The sequence below is a fragment of the Pararge aegeria genome, chromosome 10 (assembly GCF_905163445.1).
Source record: "Pararge aegeria chromosome 10, ilParAegt1.1, whole genome shotgun sequence".
Classification (NCBI taxonomy): Eukaryota; Metazoa; Arthropoda; class Insecta; order Lepidoptera; family Nymphalidae; genus Pararge; species Pararge aegeria.
In genome coordinates, this window is record NC_053189.1 from 16,107,003 (window position 1) to 16,131,496 (window position 24,494).

General features: G+C 37.8%; 1 protein-coding gene across 2 annotated transcripts in view; it reads right to left on the bottom strand.

The window, feature by feature from the left end:
- Positions 1 to 15,480: 15,480 nt before the first annotated feature.
- LOC120626846 (flocculation protein FLO11) overlaps positions 15,481 to 24,494 on the bottom strand; it is a 31,819-nt gene continuing 22,805 nt past the window's right edge. Inside the window, exons 3-10 of one of the 2 annotated variants that reach the window (XM_039894620.1) lie at positions 21,710 to 21,856; positions 20,471 to 21,056; positions 20,041 to 20,203; positions 19,078 to 19,154; positions 17,970 to 18,213; positions 17,311 to 17,406; positions 16,446 to 16,510; positions 15,481 to 15,949 (exon numbers count right to left, since the gene is read on the bottom strand). In XM_039894620.1, coding sequence (XP_039750554.1) covers positions 15,890 to 15,949; positions 16,446 to 16,510; positions 17,311 to 17,406; positions 17,970 to 18,213; positions 19,078 to 19,154; positions 20,041 to 20,203; positions 20,471 to 21,056; positions 21,710 to 21,856 — 1,438 coding nt within the window. In that variant the 3' untranslated portion in view covers positions 15,481 to 15,889. The remainder of the gene's footprint in view (positions 15,950 to 16,445; positions 16,511 to 17,310; positions 17,407 to 17,969; positions 18,214 to 19,077; positions 19,155 to 20,040; positions 20,204 to 20,470; positions 21,057 to 21,709; positions 21,857 to 24,494) is intronic. The other variant, XM_039894621.1, reaches the window with a different exon arrangement.

The following is a 24,494-nucleotide window of genomic DNA, read 5'->3' on the forward strand; positions in this document are numbered from 1 at the left end:
ATTACAATTAAGCACTTTTCTTTATAAAAAAAAGATCTTCCATCGTGGTACAATTACGCGATACTAGATGGCGCTGGCAGATATCAAGAAAAAAGATGGGGTCATGTAATAGAACGCGACCATAAACTCCAGACCAGCGTCATGTCGTATTATTTTGGATACATCAGTACATACCGCCCGTCTCAGTTGTTTCAGCTTTGGTGACGCGTGCTGTATATACATTAAATTAAAGCCTTATATTATATCCCTGAGTACGGTTTAAATGTATGGGTATTTGACACCGCAAAGTAAACCCCACATTTGTAATGGCATTTTAATCGTAGCTATAACTTTATTGGCCATTTGTGACGTTAAATTGCGATAAGTCTTGTATGAAAAATGAGATTGACTATCTCATATTTATTGTATGTGTCCGTAATTAGCTCTGCTAATTTCAAACGCGTTATTCATGAGCAAATAGTATATTTTTATTTAATGGCATTAAAAAACCAATTGTGAACTTGTATGCTGGATTTGTTAATGCTATTACATATAAATATACTATTTTCTCATGAATAAAGGGTTCGAAATTAGTCTAGGTTATATCAAAACGTGAGTTCGTCCGATTATTTCAGTAATACCAATTAATACCAATTGAATATTATAATATTACTTGTTCATATTTTTCTGAATAAGAAATGCAATCATTATAAATATTCGTATCAGAAAATTGTTGCCACTAATTTTATTAAAAAATAAAAGACAAATAAACAAACAGTCTGAATCTATAAAACAAATAGCTTATTCATAAAACATTGCAAATGAACATCTAAAAAGGCATAGTTAGGGTTTTCTATGTCATTGTGAATGAGGGTCCTGAATGGAATGTTGAAGTTTGACAGAGCCACTCTAGAAGTATGTTTAAGTTAATATCATAGTCCCCTCAATATTTAATGAGAACAAAAAATGATGTTACCTATATTAATATCTATCTATTCTATAGTTTTATATTTTTGACCTTCCTAGTGAATAATAAAATTTCCCAATCGTGCCAAGTAAATATAGGGCAGGTAAAAGAATCGCTTTAAAAAATAATAATTGAAATTTGTGAAAACAAATGTGGTGTTTTCGGACATTATAAAATATGAATTAGTGTTAATCTATGACCTTAATTTTTATATGGTCTGGTGTCAAAAATGTGAGTTGTCTAATGCATTGCGTGTGATTTTAAATAATGTCGGAAACACATTTGTAACACCTGACGACATGCCGTACTTTATTATTAAATCGTATTATTGTCGATGACCAAAAATACACCATCAACACTTGACACGATGAAGTGGTTGTGTTTCTGGTCAAAAAATATGTATTGGGGTTTCGTCAGGTGGGGTGTGGTGTTAAGATGCGTTTCTACTTCAACGGAGGCGAGCACGGCGGAACGAAAAGAAGACCTTTAGTAGACTTATCAGATTTTAGAGAGAAAACTTGTTAACTTTTTGTCATTGTTGTTCATTTGGTAAACGTGATAAAGGCCATCATAGTAGTTCTCTACTACCATAGCCATATACAAAGCATGTGATCTACAAGAATATAGGTCCTGCTACAGTAGGGGAATTTTACTTATGTCCGTTTTCACTAAACCTAGGAGTCGCTGAACACTGCGAACACACACACCGACTACTGACACTTGACAGATAATTAAAAAGGGTTTTTTTTTATATAATAATCCATACGAGAAATGAAAAATATGATAATACAAACGCAAAATTGTGGTATTTTGTATTTGTACTATAATATTTTTGTGGCATAACCACAGACAAGTTAAGTTATATGACTTTCGTAGTGGAAATCGATTTGACGATTTCGTGTAATAGGAAATGTATGCCTAGGAATGTGTTATGATTAGGCGTTATTAACTTAGGCATTGCCTTGTCCACCGTTAGTGAAAACGGGCATTAGTCTAGTTAATTTTAATTGTAGTTAAATAACAAAATGTCGAAATAGATAAAAAAAACTGCGCAGGAGGCATTTTCTCAGTAGTAAGCAGTGAACGCTGTGGTTTTAAATGGAATTTTAAATTTCTGAATTTTCTCTCGTCTGGTCTGGTGGCTATTTACCACCTTATTGACAAAGACGTGCCGCTAAGCGATTCCGGATAGGGTTCCGGCACAATGTGGCGTAAACACTGATTAGGGGTGGAGGTTTAATATAACTGCCATAGCCCTAACATGTTAGTCCGTTAGCTTCTTAAACTGCATCATTACCTACCAGCGCAGGTGAGATTGCAGTCAAGGCCAAACTGGTAGAAGAGTAAAAAAATATAATTGACATAATCTCTGATGATGATTTGAAAGATTCGTCTATTTTCCGCATCTGTCTGCCCGCTCAACTCCGTTTCAATGGGAACACGCCGCCAGTGTCTGTGTTTTTAGTAATAATATTCTAACGTGGAAAGTACTTTCTATGATTCCTCAATATAAAATTGGTTTGGCACGGACTTCTAAAATAAAGTGATTTTCATCCATTAATACTGTATTGTATGTAATATTAGATAGTGTAATACTTGAATTATGTATTTACTATTTATTAGATATTATTTTGTGGCCCTATTATTGTAATTCAAAGGGTTAATTCAAATTATAGTTCTATTTATATGGGGGCGATAGATTACTACGTACCAAGAATGAGATTTTGTTACATAAATTAAGGTCATACGCACTGTATGTTACGATCAAGTTCAAGGTTTTTTTTACATTATGTCATTGAATTTTTTCATTCAAATTTAATCCTAGAACCGTCTTTCAAATTCCTTACCTACAGAGGTGGTGTGAATAAAATCATCTTGAGCTAAAAAAAACGAGCAACTTACGTAAGTACTATTTTCAACATTGAAAATGAGTACGTAAAAATAGAATTGCATGGTAATATGACCAAACAATTTTATAAAACAAAGCAATATTTATGAATAAATAAAATTATGTCGAGTGGTCCATCGGCCCTTATGTAAATAGAGGTTAATGTGATGTTGCTAAATCGGCTGTACACTAAATTAAAGCACCATAAACGATTTCTATACTTATCGTTTAACTCCCAGCGGAAAAGAATAGCGCTTATTATATGCATGTATCTTTTATTTTAAAGTTTACATCACTATGAAAAAAAGGATTACTCATGAAAAGTTGTAAAATAAAATTTAAAAAAAACATTTTGTTAACATTTTGCGGATAGTTATATATAAATAATTACAGTAAAACCCGTCAATAGCTATTAAATAAAAATAAAATCGGCACAAACCGATATCGGCCTAGACTGTTTAAATTGAGCAAATTCTAAAATAATTAAACAAAATAATTGAGCGTATCTACATAATTTCCTGCAGATAAAGATTAAGGAAAAACTATTTGATCTAAATTTAAACCAAACTATATACGATATTTTTTACAACCGATTTAGCACCGTTATTTAATAAATGTGTGGTATAAAAGTGTAAAGTAAGCTCACGACCGCATCCGCCTTGTGAAATTAAGTAAATAGGTACATGTTACACGTTCAGATTGTTATGTCGGCTTAAAATGATATAGTATGTAATAATTAATAAAGAGAATTATATCACTGCACTAAATGACAATACATGACATGCGTCTACATCAAATTTAGATTAAGTAGTATTTGTGATGGTTTTCGGCTACCCCTTTTCCCTTGTAATTTCAGCATATTTTCTGGCAAATAACTTGAAAACTGGTTGCTGTAATAGTCACGTGTGCGCGTGACTTAAAGTAAAACTATACACCTATACTAAAACAATAAAAAAATCTACTATTAAGGCCTTATTAATCAACATAACGTCGGAAGTTTGTTGTTTTGTCACATCAACTGACAGCACCTTTCAAATGTCAAATCGTGAAAAACTAAATTCCGACGTTATGTTACGGTTATTAATAAGATCCTTATTATTTTTGTATTCAATGGGTTGCTCATAGTTTTTCCCCATAAAATAAATAAGATAGGGTTCTTTAAATGGTGCCAGCAGCATAAGACATTCTTACGCTGTCAGTATGTATGTAGGAGTTATGATTCATTCGGTATTATGTTTATTAAAATTAGTTTGCATTATCGTAAAGTATTATGGCATAACAGTGGCGCCGAAGCAAAGCTTCTGTTCTGTGAAGTGGCTATTATGGCTACTTTCAGTCTTTGAATATTGTGCTCGGACAGCAACAGTAATGTTCAAGTTGTTTGCCTGCATAATGAACGCTTGTTTGTATTGGAATTTAGTGATATATAAATAATAAGAATTAAGTCCAGAGTTGTTAAACTTGTGTTTGAGTATGCTATCGACTGTTTTCAGTCTTGAGTGGACCTTTTTGCGTTATAACTGTTCATTAAATTTTCTCCTAGGTACGTCGATATAAAATCGATAGCTAAATCTTCTAATATTACTAATAAAATGAATTTTGAATTTTATAGGAAAATTGACCTTTCAACAGTTAATTAATCGAGCGACGATTCTATTGTATGCGATGATTTCGACATACCTAGTTATTTTTAGATACATGACATGAAATTCCAGTAACAAGTGAGTTTCTTTTCTCAAAAATGTACACTCGAGACAATCTCATTTTTGGTCAGCCCTTTGTTCTTCTAGAAGTATGTTCTATTATCTAATAAGCTGTTCAAGGTTCTTGCGTTTGCCTTTGCAAATGTCCGAAGCGAGCCTTGTTGTGAATTCCCTCTGTTACGGATGCCCATTTAATGTAATGCCCATCCTCGGTCGGGTCTTTTCATATTGGTTCACTCGTTGCCTAAAATAAACTGAAGGTGCCTTTGAGATTTTGAAAACTAATGGAATGTTTCGTGTAGAAAACGCATACAGAGAGAAGATATACGGTAATACGGTAATACGGTATTGTAAAAATATTGAATTTATTATCCTCGAAATCTTTTAGCTTACTCTGAACTGTGGATTATCATAAAGCTGCTATATTCCATCATAAACAAAATACCTTGATTTGTTTTTATTTTCACAATGCGTTGTCGCTGAAAAGTTACTGTAGTGACTGCGAAAGATGATCGGGATCATCGACCCCCATATAGACATCATGGATCTAGTAGAGTGATTTTCCTACTGCCGCCTAATTTAGCAACAGAAAACAGCTTACGCGACTGTTCGGTCCCTTGCGATAACTGTTTAAGCAACTACGTATATTGACAAGCCTAAAAGGTCAAATTCTTAAAACGCATTCCTCGAATCATATTCCATGGTTTTCCACAATTTCAATGCATTTTGAATTACGTCCATTGATATCAGATTTACCAACGTGTTGACCAATTAGAGAAGCGCCAATCCTTTCGTGTGCCAATTAATATGCCAATACGCCAAGACGGTGTTCCGAAGGCCTAATTTAAGATTTGCCAATTACAATGTACCAATGCGTTATTAGTTATACAGAAGCATATATCGCCGATGTCAGGATGTCTTGTGTGTTTGTTTGTCACATCGGCTTATTTAAGCGGGTTGTTGTAGCGTGCGAGCGAGCGAGTGCGCCCGCGCGTCCGTACTAGTCACAAACTACTGTACAGTATTATAATTTAACTGCAATTTCTGTGAACCGTAAACCCGCTTTTAATATATATCTAATATGTTATCAATTCTAGTGCTAAACGTACGAATAAACGTACGTAAAAACAATTTTTCTTTATATTTTAAAGCACATTGTGAAGAATTGATATAAAGAATTTAAGAGAATGCAAATATTATTATAATTATTAGCAGAAAACGAAGCAGATTTTGATGTAGATAATTATGCAGATAGTATAAAGATGAGAAACTCGAATGCTTTCTTAACAAATGTAGTCTAATTTTAGTAAGCAAACTAGATTCAAGGATATCCCTAAGGATGCAGTGAACAATTTAGCAAACCTAATCTAATAGTGTCGCTTCCTTGACCATATTAAGCAAGGAATAATTACAAGAAATTCTGTACTTTTCGTTGTTTTATTGCATATAAGTTCTCTTAATTGGCTTAAATAATTTAGCAGTACGTGGTTTATTATATTGTATGAATTTTTAAAAATAGGCTCTTTAATTTTTAATTAAATAGTTTTTAGGTTAAGACTGTATATAGAGTAGCGACATAATAATACCAAGCGCAATTGCCGTTTAAAGATAGTAAATAGGAGTTAGAGTGTGTTTCTGTAGTTGTAATTTATATCAGTATTTTAAGCATGCGTTTCCAACAAAATACAGTCTTCTTCTAACAGAGTCATTCAGTCAAGCCAGGTCGAAAGACCATAAATAGTGTTAAAGATACATTTTGTTGAGCACACAATATGGCCTAATAACTGGCTGAATATACCGTCTGGTACCGGGTAAGGTTAATTAATGACTTACACAACAGTATCTGGTGACCAACCATTTGAGCTCAGCGGTCAGCGATACCGACAGGCGAAAGCTATAGTTTTCAACCTCTTACTATTTAAGAGATTAAGTAATGGCCATAATTGTTTTTCTAACAAATACATAAGGGATTCAATGGGTTATCTCTTATTTATATCCAGTAAAAATCCATCCTCAAATCACTAAAATTAAATTAGTGCCATATTTTCCTAACGTTTCCTTAGAATGACAGTTGGCATTGGATTGTGAGTTTAACTTTTGTATACGTATGACTATCATATTAAATTCGGTTTTACGGTTCAGAAGTAATGTTGTGTGCAAATTATTAATATCACTCTTGCTCAAAATCATATACAAAATAGATTAACATTGGTTTTTCCGCGTGTTTAGAATGTTTCGAGTTAGTGTCTAGATAGTGTTTTCTATCGCTCAAATGCCAAAAAGAATTGTTTTCGTGCTGAATGTCAGGTTTAATTGTTAAGAGTACTTTGGTAATAATGGATAACTCGGGCATTATTTTGGGGTAATGTGTACTTTTTTCAAAACTTAATTGCCATGCAATATAACTTAAAAATACTTTAAGGAACAGCAATGATGCTAAATCCGTTTGACATAAATCTTTTCTTTTTAAGATGCTTCTTATGGAAAAGGGTGAAAGTTTGTTTTCTATTGAATCAGCGTAATTGTTTTTCCAATCTACTACCATAATCAGAAAATATTGTATGTGGCCTCATGGCTTATTTAAGATTGCTTGTAGCAACAATAGTCTTCGTATTAAGTTACATTCCACGCCATGGAATTTTCTTTCTAGAAGGAACGCTAACAGAAATCATTATTTTAAGCGATTGAAAGGCAGATTTATTTCTACAAGCAATCTCTTAATGGCAACTTTAGTTAAGTGGACCTAAGGCTTATTATTCCTATGTCTTCTTAACTATTGTTATAAAGCGTTATCCGTTGTTTCTAATGCTCCTAGTATAAAAGCAGTTATTGTGCGGGGCGCGCTCGCGGCGTTATCTATAGTATATTGCTGTTACGTTCGTCAAGGTCAACCGCCGTCCGTAATGATTCCTTCTCGTTATAAGAAATTTTCTTAACATCATTTGTTTTCATGGTATAAAGTAGGACTTCAAACAGACCTGCAGTTTGTGACGTCAATCTTGACAGCTGTATAGTTGGAAAAGGTGATAACATTTTACAACGTATATAATGCGTTTTGGGAAGTTTCACCGTGGTTTACTGGACTGGCTGACCTGTACAAATTACAGTTTAAATTTGGCCCCCATTTTAAGCGCCAATGTGACAAACGAGTGTTTTTGGCGTAAAATATAATGTACCTAGTGGTTTTAGTAATTCATATTTAATTCGTAGGACACTCATAGCGCAGCATATCACTTACAGCTCAAAAATAGCGACAAACCATCGGAGACAAAAAGTGACAACAGCTAGCTGTTCTTAGGCCTGTGATAATAATTGGGGTCAAAATTAGGTAGGTGAATGTACTATTGAAGTCGTAAACAGTCCTCAGTTTTGACACATTCTTAAAACCGCGACAGTTGACGTCGTGCTCGTGTGCCTTTATTCCGTGACAAGGAAAGTCGTAAGTATCACAGTAATTTATGAAACTGTGAGATGGCGGCGGTGGCTTATGACGAACACCCGTTTTCTGTTAAGACGAACTATGTAAAAGGCATGTTACGTTTTCAACGATTACTTATTATGGAAAATGTTTTATCGTTTTTAATAAAAAATTAAGAAAGTTTTTACAACTCTTTGTGTTTTACTTTTAATTTATAAATTCTCTTTTTGTGATACATTGTTACCCCTTGGCATCGATAAACGATGTCAAAAACGCTGGACGCTTGAGCACTCTTGTGGTAACCCTCAAGCAATGGTAGAATATGTGACGCCTCGAACATGGTCTTCTTCTTCTTCTCGCTGGGCAGTTTCCGCACGTAAGCGGTCGCTTGTTGTACGTAGAAATTTCCCACTGTTGCTCGCTACTCCAGCCATCCAAGCTCATTCCAGAATCCCAGCATACCGCCCAGGTTGCTGAGGACTTCTGGGATAGTGGCTGGTGATCCCAGGTAGATCTCGCGTTGCTCTGTCACGCCCGTGCACTCCAGCATCGTAGGTGTTTCATCTGCCTCCATACATGCTCTGCAAAGAGGGCTGTCGGGCTGTGACACCGACAATGGAAAGATGTCTGTTTAAGGATGGAAGGAAGTGTTACTTCGAACATGGTATACTTTTGACCGACAAATTTGTGCACAGAAATAAATTGTTTGACGGGGCTTTAATATGTCAAGACGTCAAGGATGTTCATAACTTTAGGCGCGAGAGTGGCGCGTCAGGCCACCCTGACACAGGTGGTCACTTTGATTCAGTTATTTGACGTTGTTGATATTTATCGGTAAGTGGGAAACCATTGCCCATAAAAAGAGAAACACATCGCAGTGCAAGGTACACGTCCTAGGAACTGTCGTCTGCAGCCCGGGTGTAGGTGTTTAGCCTCATCCTTTAGTCTTGTGTTGGACAGATCATGTGTCTGTAAATAGATCGGCGATACGCCCTTCAAGACACAGCAATGCAACAAATTTTTTTTATAGTTATAATTGATGGACTAAGCCATTAGGCCGACCTGACTATAGGTGAAAAATCAACGCCTATAAACACCAGATAGCAGAAAGATAAGTACAGATAAAAAATATGACTTCAATTTGTATGAGAAATTAGAATGGAAGATTTAGCAGTTGGAGAAAGAGTTGTGCTGTGATATGGATTTAGCTGAGGAACTCTTCGCAGGGCATGCAACGAACACGTCCTGCAACGTGCCGTCCTGGGTCCATCAACCTGAGGCGTAGGTGCTAAGCCTTATGGGCCAGTAATTACACCGGCAACTACTCCCTTCAGACCGGAACACCGTAATGCTGCTTAGCGGCAGAAGTAACCCTGGCGAGAGTACTTCCATTACCGTCACAAAAAGCTCTACTAGCTACTGATGACACTGATTTTTCTCATTACATAGATTTTGTTGTCATAGATTTAGCCATATATAAAATGTTCGGGGCTACAATGTGCCCGTCGGTAATGTAATCTTATACTCTTATACCAATATACAAAGCTGAAGAGTTTGTTTGTTTACTTGAACGCGATAATCTCAAAAACTATTAGTCCGATTTGAAAAATTATTTAACTGTTATATAGCCCATTTATCGAGGAAGGCAATAGGCGCTAAGACCAACAGAAGCATAGCACTGTAAATGAGTCTGCGAAGAAAATAAAAACTCCATGCGGTCACACCAAATTTTAATATCTCATCTAGATACAACAAAAATATTATAAGAAATATATCATTATTATAATAATAATTCAATACTTTACATTTAACATCCATTTAAATTACAAGAAAATGTCTCAACTCTCATTACATCACACAAGAGCATTTCAAAAAGTGCAACTCAAGTTTTGATTGCTTTATAAATTCCTTTTTTAGTACATATTATATGAAACATTTAAAAATTCAAAGCGCATTTAAAATCGTCGCTATAGGGGCCAATGCACACAGCGTTGTGTTGACGCAGTTTAAACGTTACGCGCTACGTTTTGCAGCACTGCTAACTGTTTCGAAGAGCAATCAATAAGATTTAAAACGTTAATATACATTTTAGTCTATCTTTTATTTATATGACTATATAACGCTTGAGGATCTAACAAATAAAATTGAATGTTACTGTGTTAGAAATCAGTAACAAACGTTAAGAAGTTTAATTCTTCTCATCATTACACTTTGTATTTTAAATAAATAAATAAATGAATATACTACGACAATACACACATCGCCATCTAGTCCCAAAGTAAGCGTAGCTTGTGTTATGAGAACTAAGATAGCTGATGAATATTTTTTGGAATAATATACATAAATACTTATAATATATAGATAAACTCCCAGACACTGAAAAACATTCATGTTCATCACACAAATATTGTCCAGTAGTGGGAATCGAACCCACGGCCTTGGAATCAGAAAGCAGGGTCGCTGCCCACTGCGCCAATCGGCCGTCAAATTTAGTTATATAAACAGTTTCTCTTTTTGTCTGAGTTCAGGCACATGCCTTTATAACATTGAGCTGTTACATATCTTTTCATATCATCTTACACTCGTAGTAAGGTCAATAATAGCTCAAATCTTATTGTACTCATCGTCCTTCCTACTTGAGCTGTGTCCATTGGTATTTAAAATACATCACTACACAAATAAAAGTTCAAACAACTAAGCCTTGGGCTACATCACACTTAAATCTATGTACATATAGATATAGTAAGGAACAATTAATCACATTGCGCATCTCTACCACAGAATTGGCAAATCCTTAGCTGTGGGTACAGGTTTTCTCAGACAATACTCTGGTTCGATACAAACTTTATGTCGCCGCGGAAGTTAGTTGCGAGTGTAGGTTCGCGGAGGTAGTCGACTGTACCGCCCCGTTGATTGGCTCGAAGTATGAAAAGTCATAAAGTTTGAATCGATCTTTACACGCATCGACTAATGCAGTTTTTTTTTATTACATTTTATTTGAAATATAAGAATTGTAACTGTAGGATAAAATATCAATATTATAAAATACATCAAAAGAACCAGCGCGGCTTTGTACGCGGTTTTTTAGTTTTCCATGAATCCTGCTACGGGAACCTCAGTCTAACTACTGAACCAATTTGACAGAAGATTCAGTCAAATTGGTTTAGTAGTTTTTGCGTGAAAGAGTAAACATCCTTCCATACATGCATAGAAAAAATATCCATATAAACCTTCGCATTATAATATTAGTAGGATACTGTTGTAGGCGAAAGTTAGCCCCGGGTTCTGGAAGCCGTTATAATCTAGTGGTTATACTTCGGCTTCTCTTGCGAGGGAATCGAGTTTGATCTCTGGCAGGCTACTTTGGATATTGGATAGAAGCAGGCGTTACTTTGCGGAAATCCATAAAATATTGATTGACGACGTATTGAATGACGTATTTCCCAGGGGAGCGAGTTCCACGGTGTTACGGATTTAACAGTGACTGACTCGTTATGGGCCTATCTTCTAAATGAATTTGACGTTTTGACAGGATTTGTAACTATTTGTAAACTATTGAGCTATAAGTATGTACTTAGAGATGCGCAAGTGTCAATGTAGTCGAAAATAATTAGTTGTTCTAAAAACAAGTAAACACTTCATTCAGTCTTCTCGTTGCACTCAGCTCATACAAAACGGTTGCACTTACCACTTAAACTTTGCAGGGTTCGCTAGCATTTTCCACTTTTCCTTTCTTAAATATAAGGTTTGTGTGAATAAGATTTGTACATAGGTGTTAAATTACGTGAAAAGTGTGGTGTGGTAGGCCGTACGTAGGTAGAGCATGGCTCCAGGCGGCAGGTAACAGGGGGCGACGTTTCGACATTTCAAATGCCGCAATTTATTGCTCTCCATAATTTTCTCAAGGGCGTGAAGTCTACCAATTAGCCACTGGGCCAGCGCTGGGAACCATTGCCTAAATCCTTTTCATTCTGAGATGAGACCTCGCAGGGTGATTGCGTATTACACGACAGGCGTAAATCTTTATGGAGGGTAGAGGTAAGGAGAGTCATCTGTGTATATGAAAAAGTGTCGTCAAAATGTATTAAATTAGGATGGCGCCACATTTGCATCAGGGTAACTCTTAAAAGAAGCGCCAAATATAAATACCGTACTATTTACTGTTTACGAAATAAAATCACTCTAAACGCACGTTTGGTTATAATAAATATGTAAGGTTATATTTACCACAATATTTTGTACAACGTAAGTTGTTGAAATTCTCAATAATTAACTACTTTAGTCGATAATGACATTAAATTTTTTAACTCGGCATACTTCAATTCATCTACGATTGCTACATTAATACCATACCTTGTGCATCCACCAGCGCCATTGTGGAGGATTTTTGAACTGTTATTTAGCGCAACAACTGGACACTTTTTCAACTTTTCTCCCATATAAGATGACTCTCCTTACCTCTACCCTCCATAGAAAATCTTGCAATCTTTGCTGTCAAACGTCACTTTTGTATTTGACATGAGGCAAAGGTGATGAAAGATTTATGCCTGTCACAAGCCTGTTGTGTTACATATCACCCAGCCGTACTTTATAGTGGATCTTTAATGGGTTGATAATGATAATGATATTGATGAATTATTGAAAGTATTACTTTCATTGTGTATAAGGAAATTAAACAGCGTACCCTGCTTATTAAAGTGGCTCCACAACACAGCGATAGCAATGGCAGCTCGTCTTGTCTTTCTCGCTCCATCCGTCTCGATTATAATGTATGTAAAATAAATATGCCTACTAAATAAATATACTTTTCAAAAGTGCAGAACCATTGGGAGGTTTACTTACTCTGACTATCGCAGAGTGCCTTTGCTAATTCTGGTACAATAAGAATTTAAACATTAAAAAAAAGAATAGAAAAAATTACAGTTAAGTCCCTAGGCCTCTGCTGTACAGAATTAAACTTGGGGCACAGATGGAGCGAGAAAATTACGCTAATGCCAATGAATAATAGTTACAATTAATATACTCTCTACTTTTACAATTGCTTAATTTCTAATAGAAATTGGTACAGTCAATACAGTAGGTAATACAGTCGCGGGCAAACAGCGGGCGAATAAGCTTTTAATACTGGTCGACCTTCGACTCTAAACCCGATACACCGCGACTACGTACGCAGCAATCGATTCCGGTATAGAAGTAAAACGACCCATCGCACTGTGTGATTTAAGCAATGAAATATCAGTCGCTGTAAGGGTCAAGGAAAACACTACCACCAGTTCGGAACGTAGATTCTTACGAAGAAAATCAGCAGGAAACCCAACAACATGATCAATCAAAAAAAAAGTCTGCTTCTCATATATGTAATAAAGAAAAACCGATATACCTATAGGTAGTAAGGATTTTTTTAGGTTTTATTATAAAGCTCACTATCCAAGACTTAGCTTGTAGTGATTTTACGTACTTACGCCTTATTTAATTAAAAATGTAAGTTGTTAGTGCCGAGCGGAACTATCAGATGTAATATTGTAACTAGATGGCGCTCTTTAGATTCCATACAAACAAAACTTATCCGCGATCGAATAAGTAAACGTAGGTAGAATTTCTCACACTAGGAAATGAGGGCGGTCTAGGTCTTTGTGATGCCTCAATCGCCCGCTGTATGCAGGCGACATAGAAATGTTTTCGCTACACAACAAATTAACTCGCCTAACTAACTTGTGCAGTAATCTATCATACAGTCAGTAAGTTAATAGTAACACACAGATATGTACCACCGGCGGCGGTTATTAGGTCCACTGTACTAGGAGTTTATAACTATACAACATCTATGATGATAAAGATTCGCGCACGTTACATTTTATATGGCGCTGTAACGCAACAATCGGCCCATTAGCCGTTGCACACTGTTGGCTACAAAAGGCCTATTTCAACCAGTTTTTGACAAGTGTCGGCTGTATGCTTTGATACTTTCTTAGTTTATTTCAAATAAAAGGCGTAACATATGTGAACCAGTTATCAGAGAATTTTCCGCGCTAAATCGCTGATTAGACTAGAAGACTAGGTGTCGTCAGAAATAATTATAGTGTTTCGCTAGCTTGTAGAAACTCAACAGTGCGCAATGTCTTTTGATCTCTATAAATTACTTACACCGATTTCATAAAAAAAAAAACATGTTGTTTAGAAAGATTGCAAATTACAATTTTTAAAATAGTTCGATATGAAAACTAATTAGGGTAGGAAAATATAGGCCGGTTTCACTGCCTCTGGAGGTTAGCATATCAAGTTTTTTTTTTCCAGCTGGCCTGGGTTTTAAAACCACGCAAAGCGATAAAAGGTCTCATTATAGTGAAAAAAGCTATACATAATAGGCCCTACGGTCAAAAAGATTTTCATTAGCCTAAAAACATTTATTAGAATTTAGTACCTTTATTAAGTAAGTAAATAATATAAAAATAAATTAAAAACATTAGATAACATTTTTTAACGCATGCAATTTATTAACAATTCCTCTAATACTGATATTATTTTGTAAATTCTAGGGGCCGTCAATAGGCCTTATATTTTTTGATACAAAATCTTAAACCTTATTGTATTAAATAAAATAGGTAGGTATAAAAGAGGTGTGTTTACATTGTGACAAGTGATACTGATACATTTAGCGTAGGCGAGCATGACCGATTTTTATTATTTTGCCGATTCAGAGTTATTTTATAAAGATTATGAAGATATACAAAAATGGTTTATTAACATTCTCATTCGTTTTAAAAAAGATATGACATGTGGCGGTTGCGGAATAAATCCTACTTCAGGTAAAAATTCGCACAATAAATATAAACCTACAGAATATTTCTTAAGTTTTGCAACGTTTTCAGGCAACTATCTGATCGGCCGATTTCTAAATCGGCTAAACTTAAAATAGGTTATGCGCGCTTAGCCTTATAATTTAAACAAACAAAAAATTACTCTGGCTGCGAATACAAGGACAAAAATAATAACAGTTCGGCCGCTGACAGAACGCGTTCGTGACAGGACGTGATCGAATGGACGATGTGACTTTGAAGTTACGTCGAATATACAATAATAATATTAATGTCGTTTATTTCCCTTCGAACAAAAGCTTTTAACATTATTTCTGGTGGAAGATTACGGTCCTGCTATACCGCTAAGAAGTTAACCCGCTATCATCTTAGACAGCATCAGCACATACCACCATTTGAAATTGCAGTTAAGAGTTTGTAATAGAATTAAAAAAAAATTAGTCGAACTATCAAATTCGGTAGATTATAGAGAACAATTTAGAACCCCTTATAGAACTGAAACGTAGTCATTTCAAGAGTAAGTACTTTGTAATTCGACAAATTATAATCTGATCAATCAAACATTATCTACATCAGTGAAGATTGAAGAAGAATGCAGTTACTACCATCACTAACATTAGTGTAACATGTTAAATGTATGTATCTTCATATTTATAATAATTTGAATTGTCAGAAAAATATTAAATATAAACAATATAATTAATCATCATTAAAAATAAACAATATTTTCTTTTAATCGTACTGCGCTTTTATAAGGTTATGTCAACTGTTTTAAGGACCACCTGACATACTAGACGTCAGGAACGCATTCTTAAGCGTCGCCGCACACGGGCCACTGGCTACAACCACAAAACGCCGCGCCGCAGCCATGCAACCAGAATATTGTCTGTAGTGAACGGCAGCGCCGATTTGCGTTTTGATGAAGTCAACCGTGTGCGGCTGGTTCATATAAAATGTATGAAAACTACAGAAAATATGCCGGTGGCGACTCTTCGGGGTTGTGGTAGTAGCCCGTGTGCGGAGACACTAAGCGGCCGGACTTTAAGCAACGTAACAAGACGGACACGTGGACGTAGTTAGTGCGGATGGGCTACGGGGTGAGGCGGGGTGGGTTGTTCCTCACTTGATAGAGCAAGTGAACTGAGCACGCAATCGCTGCAGAGATGACAGCGAATCACTCTGTGGAAAAAAAATTACATTGAATGACATAAACCGATTCGCTTACTTCCAAGACCTCCTAGTCCTAAGTAGGAGGTACAGGGTTCAAACCCCGGCAGAGGCGGTTTGTAAATTTTTAATTTGTGTAATTGCTCGGTTCTTGTTTTTTGACAGTTTCGCAAGTGGCTAGATACCACCTTACCGACAAAGACGTATCAAGCGATGTTGGTTTCCGGTATAACTTGTGTTTTATATAATTGCGATTGAAGGTTCACCCGCTATTAGTTGTGATTTTTGTCATGGGACAACTGTTTGTTGAATAAAAAAAACACTTCGACATCTTCCTGATTTTTGAATGCTGCTGGAAACTCTAAAAAATCAGAGCGCTAAGAAACACTGCATAGCTATTCTGGAGTGAATTAATAAGGTATTTAATATACGTCTGGATATCATATATAATTAAGTAACAGTAACTAAAAAGTTGGTACGTTCGCAGTACTAAGCTGGTTTTAAATACCTTGAGATGAGAATTCGAGGGCAGCATTGCGTTATCATTTTCCACATCCTTGTCGTCTACACCACCTGTATAGAAAAGAAAATCAATACTTTCCGACCCAAGTCTCTCATCGCATGGGTGATAAGAGTGGCTGAGTGTTTCGAGATGGATGGTTAATGAACGAGCTTCCAGCAAGAAGGGAAATGAATGTATGTCCAGCGATCTATGCACACTCTGCAAAAGGCTGCTGAAACGCCGCTGCACTTAATATAAATAATACAACCAGAAGATGCTAAATTTCTTCCAGCAAGAAAAGTGATGCTGTTCTTGGCGGCGACCAATCTATCTTGTAGTGAGGCCCGCTTCAGCGGATGCATTTCGACCCTCCAGGATCTTTTGTGTGTGCTCTCTGGCGGCGACCAATGCTAGCTGGGAGATCTAGACAGCGGCGTCACAATAGATCGTAACCGGTCGAAGTGATATCAGGGACCAGACGAACCTGAGATGCAAGAAGAAGAAGAAGAAAAAGTTTTCCAGGTGGATAATAACGTGTTTCCAGCGAGGTAGCAGCGAGCGAGCCTCGAAGTACACCTATTCTATGTGTTTTTGCTTAACTTATAAACTATTTTTTTTTTTTTTTGTGTAAAGCAGCGATAGCAAAGTGGTTAGGATTCCAGCCTGTTGGGGGATACACGGAGATATGTGCGTTTCAAAGCATTTGGCTTTGGCGGTGAAGGAAAACGTCGTGAGAAAAAATACATAACTCCATAACGTTCTCAAAAGCGTAGGAAGCCACACTTCGCCAGCGTAGTCGACTACGGCGTGAGCCCTGAAGATTTTGGGTTTAGATAGATTATTTGGGTAAGAAGTTGATCTTTATAGTCACCTTGGTTGTTTGTGTGGTTGTGCGGCTGCGCGGGGTGGTTGCCGTTGTCGTCGCGCTCTGACCGCTCGCCGCCGCTCTCCCAGCGCCACGATGCGCCTGCGCATACACACATAAATGCCTTGGGGCCAGAACGCATAGCTCTTCCGCCAACATAAATTCATACGTAACTAATGATAGCTCATAGCAGGTTGGTAATACAGTTGTAAAACGTAATGTATTATGGCCAGCGCATACCGGACTCGGCAGGATATATGCTTTATTAAACATGATACTGAAGGCTATATTAGATGTACCTTTGCCTATGTTAAGACAATGTATTAAAAATTGAATAAAATATAAATAACTATTGATGAATTATTAATATTATTAATGTTTGTTGGAGAAGTTTGCTTGGAAGCAAGACGCTTCGCTTTCATCTCAAACAACGGAACAATATTAATTTAATTGTAAAATTATGTTGGAAAAGAGCAACTGCCGAGTTTCTTGTCGGCTTCTTCTCGGTAGAATCTGCCTTGCGAACCGGTAGTAGAGTCACTCAGTCTTCACTGTCTTGTTCAAGATAAATTAAATCATGGTGAGTCCTGATAGCCCCTTTCGCCGACTCCATCTATCTGGAAGCAACTCTAAATTCTTAGCAGAAAAGGTCATATTGAACTTACTGTCAGAAGGATCCGTAGGGTCAGTAGTGTCGTTTGGGTCGGTGGTATCAGCTCGGTCCGAGCGCCGCGGAGTGTGTGGGGTGTGCGGCGTACGGGGGGAGGGGGTCGCAGGCGAAGGCTCGGAGTCGAGTTCGAGGGAGGAACAAGCTGATCCTGACCCGTCCGCCCCTTGCTCCATCTCCTCCTCTCCAGAGTCCGAGCCATCTGGCGAGCCTTCGGTTTCGACGTCAACGTCGGCGGTTTTCTGAAGAACTCATACTTATTGCCATCGTATCCAATTTTTAAATTTAATTGCCTCAGCGAAAGAGTGGTTGTTCTAATACATCGAGTGAAATATGAAACTCAATCGAATGTAGTAGCTTCTACAAGTAAACATTTATACGGAACGAAAATTATGAGATGCAGCGAAAAGACTATTATCGAATCAACACTTAATGTAACTTTGTAACTATCGCATTGTATTATTAAATTTTGGATCTAGGTAACAGATTTACAGCTTTCAAATTAATAACAAACTCATGTAAAGGAAGATCAGAATAATGTTATCACCAACCCTCATCTTCCCGCAGGTGTCGTACGAGGTGACTAAGGGAACATAACGGAGCAGCGTCCTCTGTGCTAGTAAGATCATATTCCGCGATCACCGAACCTTCTGCCCGGTGTGGTGATTATAGGCAAACGCTCCCGTTGGGTGAGGTCTTTAGATATTGGTTAGAAGCAGGCGTTAGGTACTTTGCGGAATTCCATGATATATTAGGATTTAGGATAATTTCCTATGCTCCCCGAAAAGCAAGAGAATCTGTATTATGTAATTTATATTTAAATACTTTCAAAACAAACAGACCTTCGGCAATGTCTTACTCTTTAGTCCCATAATACCGTTAAAAATTCTTGGTTACATAATAGGTTTTTCTGCTAAGAAATTCTCAGTAATAGGTAATTAGGATACTGCCGTTTGGCACCCTTGACCCCTGGCCTCAATGGGCCCTTTGTTACAATTGTATACCGGCCCCGCGCTTGCTTAATATGGCACTGCTGAGGAGAACGATGATGATGATATGGAGATGGTGATTGTTTATTCGAATGGATGTCACATTTTACTTGATACCTGTTGGCCGTGCGCGTCGGACAAGGCGCCTCGCCTGGATCTGGGGCTAGTCTCCTCGCTCTCAGAACTCGTCTCCTCTGCAAAATTAATCGTTGCGTAAAAATGTGAATTAGAAAATTGCGTTATTCTTATAACGCAATATCGTGTTATAGAATCATTTATCGTATATCGACGGCTGATTGGCGCAGTGGGTAAGCGCAAGTATTTATGTTTATTATTTAAAAAAATGTTCAGCAGTCACCTTAGTACCTATCCATAACACAAGCTACGCTTTCTTTGGGGATAGATGCCGATGTGTGTATTGTCAAAGTACATATAATTAGTATTTAGTATCAATCGGATGACTTTGGGGTCTAAGTCAAACTAAAAATATCTTCTTTAGTTTATTAGTATCTCAATAGCCATGACATTGAAATTTTCTCCATTTTGAAACTTTATGTATGCTCAGTACAAGTCTACACAAAAGATTGATATTACAGAATCACTATAACACCATTGTAATTTATAAAGACGCCTCAATTGATCCTTAGCCGAGCGGGGTATGGGCCTCGAGGCTTACCCTCTTTACCAAGGTGATTAACACTAACATAGTCATTTCCTAAGCTACGATCTTATATTATGGTGGCTAAGCAACTCAAAGTGCTTTAGGTCCCTAGCCACGAAAATGGTTGGTGTAGCTTTAGGTAGCCGAGATGGCAGGCCTTTTTGCAGATGTACCTACTCAAATGTATAAACACGAGCTATTGAGCGAGCGCAAACAATTAGCATTCGTTTCATTTTATTTTAGCTAGCGTCGTAGGGTGTCGTATCGGTAGCCAACTAGCGATTCAGGAATCTCTCTCAAGAATTGCTAGTTGGTGCTCGAGTCGCTAGTTGACTAAACGCTATCCATCCTTAAAGCATAGTCTAGCTTTTATTCAATTTTTTTATAGTATTATTTAAGTTCATTGTATTCTCTGTTACCTTTCTTCTGAGCTTTGCGGTGTGTATTGGCGTGCGCGTTCACTTTGTGCTGCAGCAGCGGGTAGAAGCCACGCGCGGTGGAGTTGTGCGGCTCGTACTGCAGAATGAGCTGGCAGTACTTCAGCGCCTCCGCATACTGATGACGCATTATCGCTGACAGAAACTGGACGGAGGAGTTTAAACTGACCATGAGTCCAAGCTATGTGTTTTTCAAATTCAAATTGAAAACAGATAGTCTGGGTGTTACATTATATGTATTTATGTATATTATTCATCAAAATATACATCAGTCATCACAGTATCCATAACACACATACTTTGGGGCTTGATGGCGATGTGTGTATTTTCGTAGAATTTTTATTTACCTATTTACTGAGTTGGTTTATTAAACAAACACGAATATTAGCCAACTTTTTTTGAATAAGCTTACCTCTGCTAAAAACTCGCTCGGAGCTGAGGAGGCGTCATTTCCATCCGAGCAGTCGGGGCTGGTGGAGTTTTTGTTGGTGGCGGCCATTACGCCTGCGCGGCCGGCGGGGGATGCGTGTCTACGACGAACAGCTGGCGGCGTGGACGCACCCGAACCCAGCGAAGGTCTGACCCGGTGGCGGAAGTGTTCACTGGCTGGCTGGTACCGCGGCGCGTCACCTGACTCAGCTGCTGGTAATGTCACTACAAGACGCCGAGCTTTTACTGCATTGGTGACTGATGGTGTCCTTATCGGCAACGGTAAGTTACGCAACGGCGATAAAGATGGCGGACGCAGATGACGCTGTTGCAGCAAACGTAGCGCCGCTTTTGACGCTGTGTCTAAACTCCCTTTAGTTGGTTCTGGAGCCGGCCAGTTTCCTCTTGGCTGGAGTAAAGGTGGCGAGGTTCGCGGAGGCGTCGGTCTGTACAGCCGTGAGTTCGGCACAGGTTTAGTGAACTTCTGCCCGCGCCCGTGTCGTTTGTGGTGGCCTTTACTCAAGCGGGTCTTTCTCTCTTTTTTGTTTGCAGCTGCCGGTCCCGGATATCTGTTAAAATGTACCTCAAGTTAATAACAAGCGGTGAACTCTATGTAAAATTACTGATTATTTTATTTCCCGCACAAGCTTTCTTAATTTCAACAAAATAAAATAAAATCACGTTCAAATTGAGAATTAGGTGTGGCTTTGAGTTTATAAAAATCTCATAGGAAAAAGCACACATAATGGCAGGTAAGCCCTTCCGTACTAAATGGCTGCAAACTACTCAATTGCAGGGAAACGCTCCCTTTTAAGGGACAGATAAACTCTCCCATGGTAAATGGCAATTAAACGCTCGCGTGGTAAATGGTAGGCAAACGCTCCCCTACTGAATAGCAGTTAAGCGCTTCCATACTAAATAGTAGAGAAACGCTCCCGTACTGAATAGCAGTTAAACGTTCCCGTCCTAAATGGTAGGGAAACGCTCCCGTACTGTATAGCATTTAAACGCTCCAGTACGAAATGGTAGGAAAACGCTCCCGTACTTAATGGTAAGTAAACGCCTCTCATACTAAATCACAGATAAACTCAGCTGCACTCATCGGTAGGTTAACACTCTTTTCTTAAATGGCAGGTAAACAATCTTGTAGTAAAAGACAGGTAAACACTCTCGTACCAAATGGCAGGTCTATCTATCTAGTTATCGACTTAAAACAACTTACAGTCGTGGATTAGGTGTGTAAAGTGCAGGCAAACGAGGTGGTGGGGACGTGCGGTGTCCCGCGGTTCTTCTTTTGAACCTGTCACGGTAACGGCCCGGCGCGCCCAGGTCTATGACGTCATCCGGCTCAATAGACGACGAACGCGGCCTACCGTGAGATAATTTGGACTTACGCACAAAGAATGAACAGTAGGTAGCAAGGTGCAATTATTTGAAAACTTTTTATTTTAATTCCACAGCAACCTTACCAGCTGGTAAGTGATGATGCCGTCTAAGATTGCAATGGGCTAACCTGCCAGGGGTATGGCAGTTATATTAAACCCGTACCCCTAATCGGTTTCTACGTGACATCGTACCGGAACATTAAATCTCTTAGGGACACGTCTTTGTCAGTAAGGTGGTAACTCCCAACAGACCAAACAAGAGAAAGTCTGAAAATTATAATTCCCAAATTGCCGCTATCGGGGATCGGACCCGATACTAACCACTTAAATCCACAGAGTTCGTCGAAAAGGAGGTTTCACGGATTTAGCTTCAAATATGACGGACTTTCATACTTGGGGGTGGAATTAGAAAAAAAAAGCAATCTCAGCATCTCTCAGTCAAACATTTTTTAGTGGGTACCTAAGCTAAGTCATAAAATAAATCTATTGTGAAATTTTTAGGTTTCTCACTCCAGGCTGTATGTTGATAATATATCAATATATAATAAGTCAAGACTAGCCTTTTTAACTGGAGGTGGGTGGTTGGTTTAACAGTCTATGTATGTATGGATGTTCCAGTTTTGCGATGCCCTTATTGGACCGATTTTTAATCATTCTAGTATTCGTGGCCATGTGACGTCACAATATATATTTAAAGGCATTACCTAGGTATTGAAATAAAAACAAATGGAGAAACGCGCAAAACTTCGCGTCAAGAGCTGTTCAAAGTTCAAACTAGCGTATAGCATAGTACTTGCTAGAAGTGCTTTCTAGAAAAACACACACACGAGTACGCAGCCAACAAACAGCGAAGCCCGTAGACTGCGGGCAACGCACGTACAACTACTTAGTATAACGACATGTGTCTACACTTTTTAGTATGATGATAACAGTTTTTTTTAATTTTTTTATTACGAAATTATCATACCTATTCTATAATAGTACATCGCAAATAAAGACATCATCATCATATCAACCCATTATCGGTCCACTACAGGGCACGTGTCTCCTCCTATAAGAAGGGGTTAAGGCCGTAGTCCAAGCTGGCCCAGTGCGGATTGGTAGACTTCACATGCCTTTGAGAACATTATGGAGAACTCTCGATGTTTTCCTTCACCGTTGACAACTTGGATTACTTAAAACGCACATAGCGTATTCGAACTTTGCCCCCGGAAAGTGATGTCGAAGTCCTAACCACTTGGCTAAGCACAGTAGTAGGTTCAAGCTAAAGATAGAAAAAGGACAGAATCTCAGCGATAAAAGGATATCGGATAGTCCGGGCTACCAAACACCACAGAAAATATCACAGTAAGTAAATATACAACGTGTAAATGAAAACCGAACTAATACTTCAGAGGCTTAAGAGGTTTATTATTTACTGTCTCTGAGACTTATCTGTGAAACCGAAACGCTAATAGTTTTTGAGTAAACTATTTTTCACACAGTTTTTCTGAAATAAATTAGATACAGCCATAACATTACATGCAAAAATCGAGTGACTTCTGTCACTTTATTAGGTACGCGTCACGTAGCGTAGGCACTATGCACGTGTCGGTCGTTTATCTTCAATAGGGTTGTCTAAGTGTTTATTAACACTTATAATGTTTTGAATTAGATTGTATGGAAAAATAAATATGCTTCTTTTGCTTTAATATTTTTACAGGGCGATTCCTTATGAAATATACAAATGCACCCTTCAATAGTATTCCGAAGTTTCGTTACACGTTGTATTAAGGCTTTTTAGCCCTTAGGGGGGCTAACCCTAAGAGAGAATTACCACAGAGTTTCAGTGGTCTCCTCTATTGATGATTACTTCCATATCAGACGGCCGACTGCCGCAGTGGGCAGCGACCCTGCTTTCTGAGTCCTAGGTCGTGGGTTCGATTCCCAAAACTGGAAAATGTTTGTGTGATGAACATGAATGTTTTTCAGTGTCTGGGTGTTTATCTGTATATTATAAGTATTTATGTGTATTATATTCATAAAAATATTCAACAGCTATCTTAGTACCGATAACACAAGCTACGCTTACTTTGGGGCTAGATTGCGATGTGTTAAAGTGTGTCTGTTTGTAACTTTCATTTTTTGTTTATTACTTATGTTCGGGTCAATCACTGCACTGATCTTTGCATAGATGAAGCTTGCATCCCGTACACTGGCACAGGATCCCGTTTATATATTACCTAGTACCGACATCTACAAACCATTGGGAACATTGCAGGAGAAAAATGATGGAGCTCTACCTCCAAAGAAATATTTGTAGCACCAAAGGGAAAAATTCTCGAGGAGTTTTCAAAAATAGCTTTTTTACTTATGCACGGCTTCACAGCGGGACAGATTTTGGCGAAATCTTGCATAGAGATATTAGATTAACTACTTGCATTTTAAGTAGAATACCTTTTTCCCGGGAAAAACAAATGGCAGATGAATTTAATAAATCCTAAATAAATGCAAATGAAATCGTTTTTTTTTAAAGACACTGTGCTTTGAATACCCTCTTTTTGCACATTTGAAGTTAACAGAAGAATTCACGCGTTTATTGGGTCAGTAAATAAATGGAATAGAATATGGTTTTACGAGAAA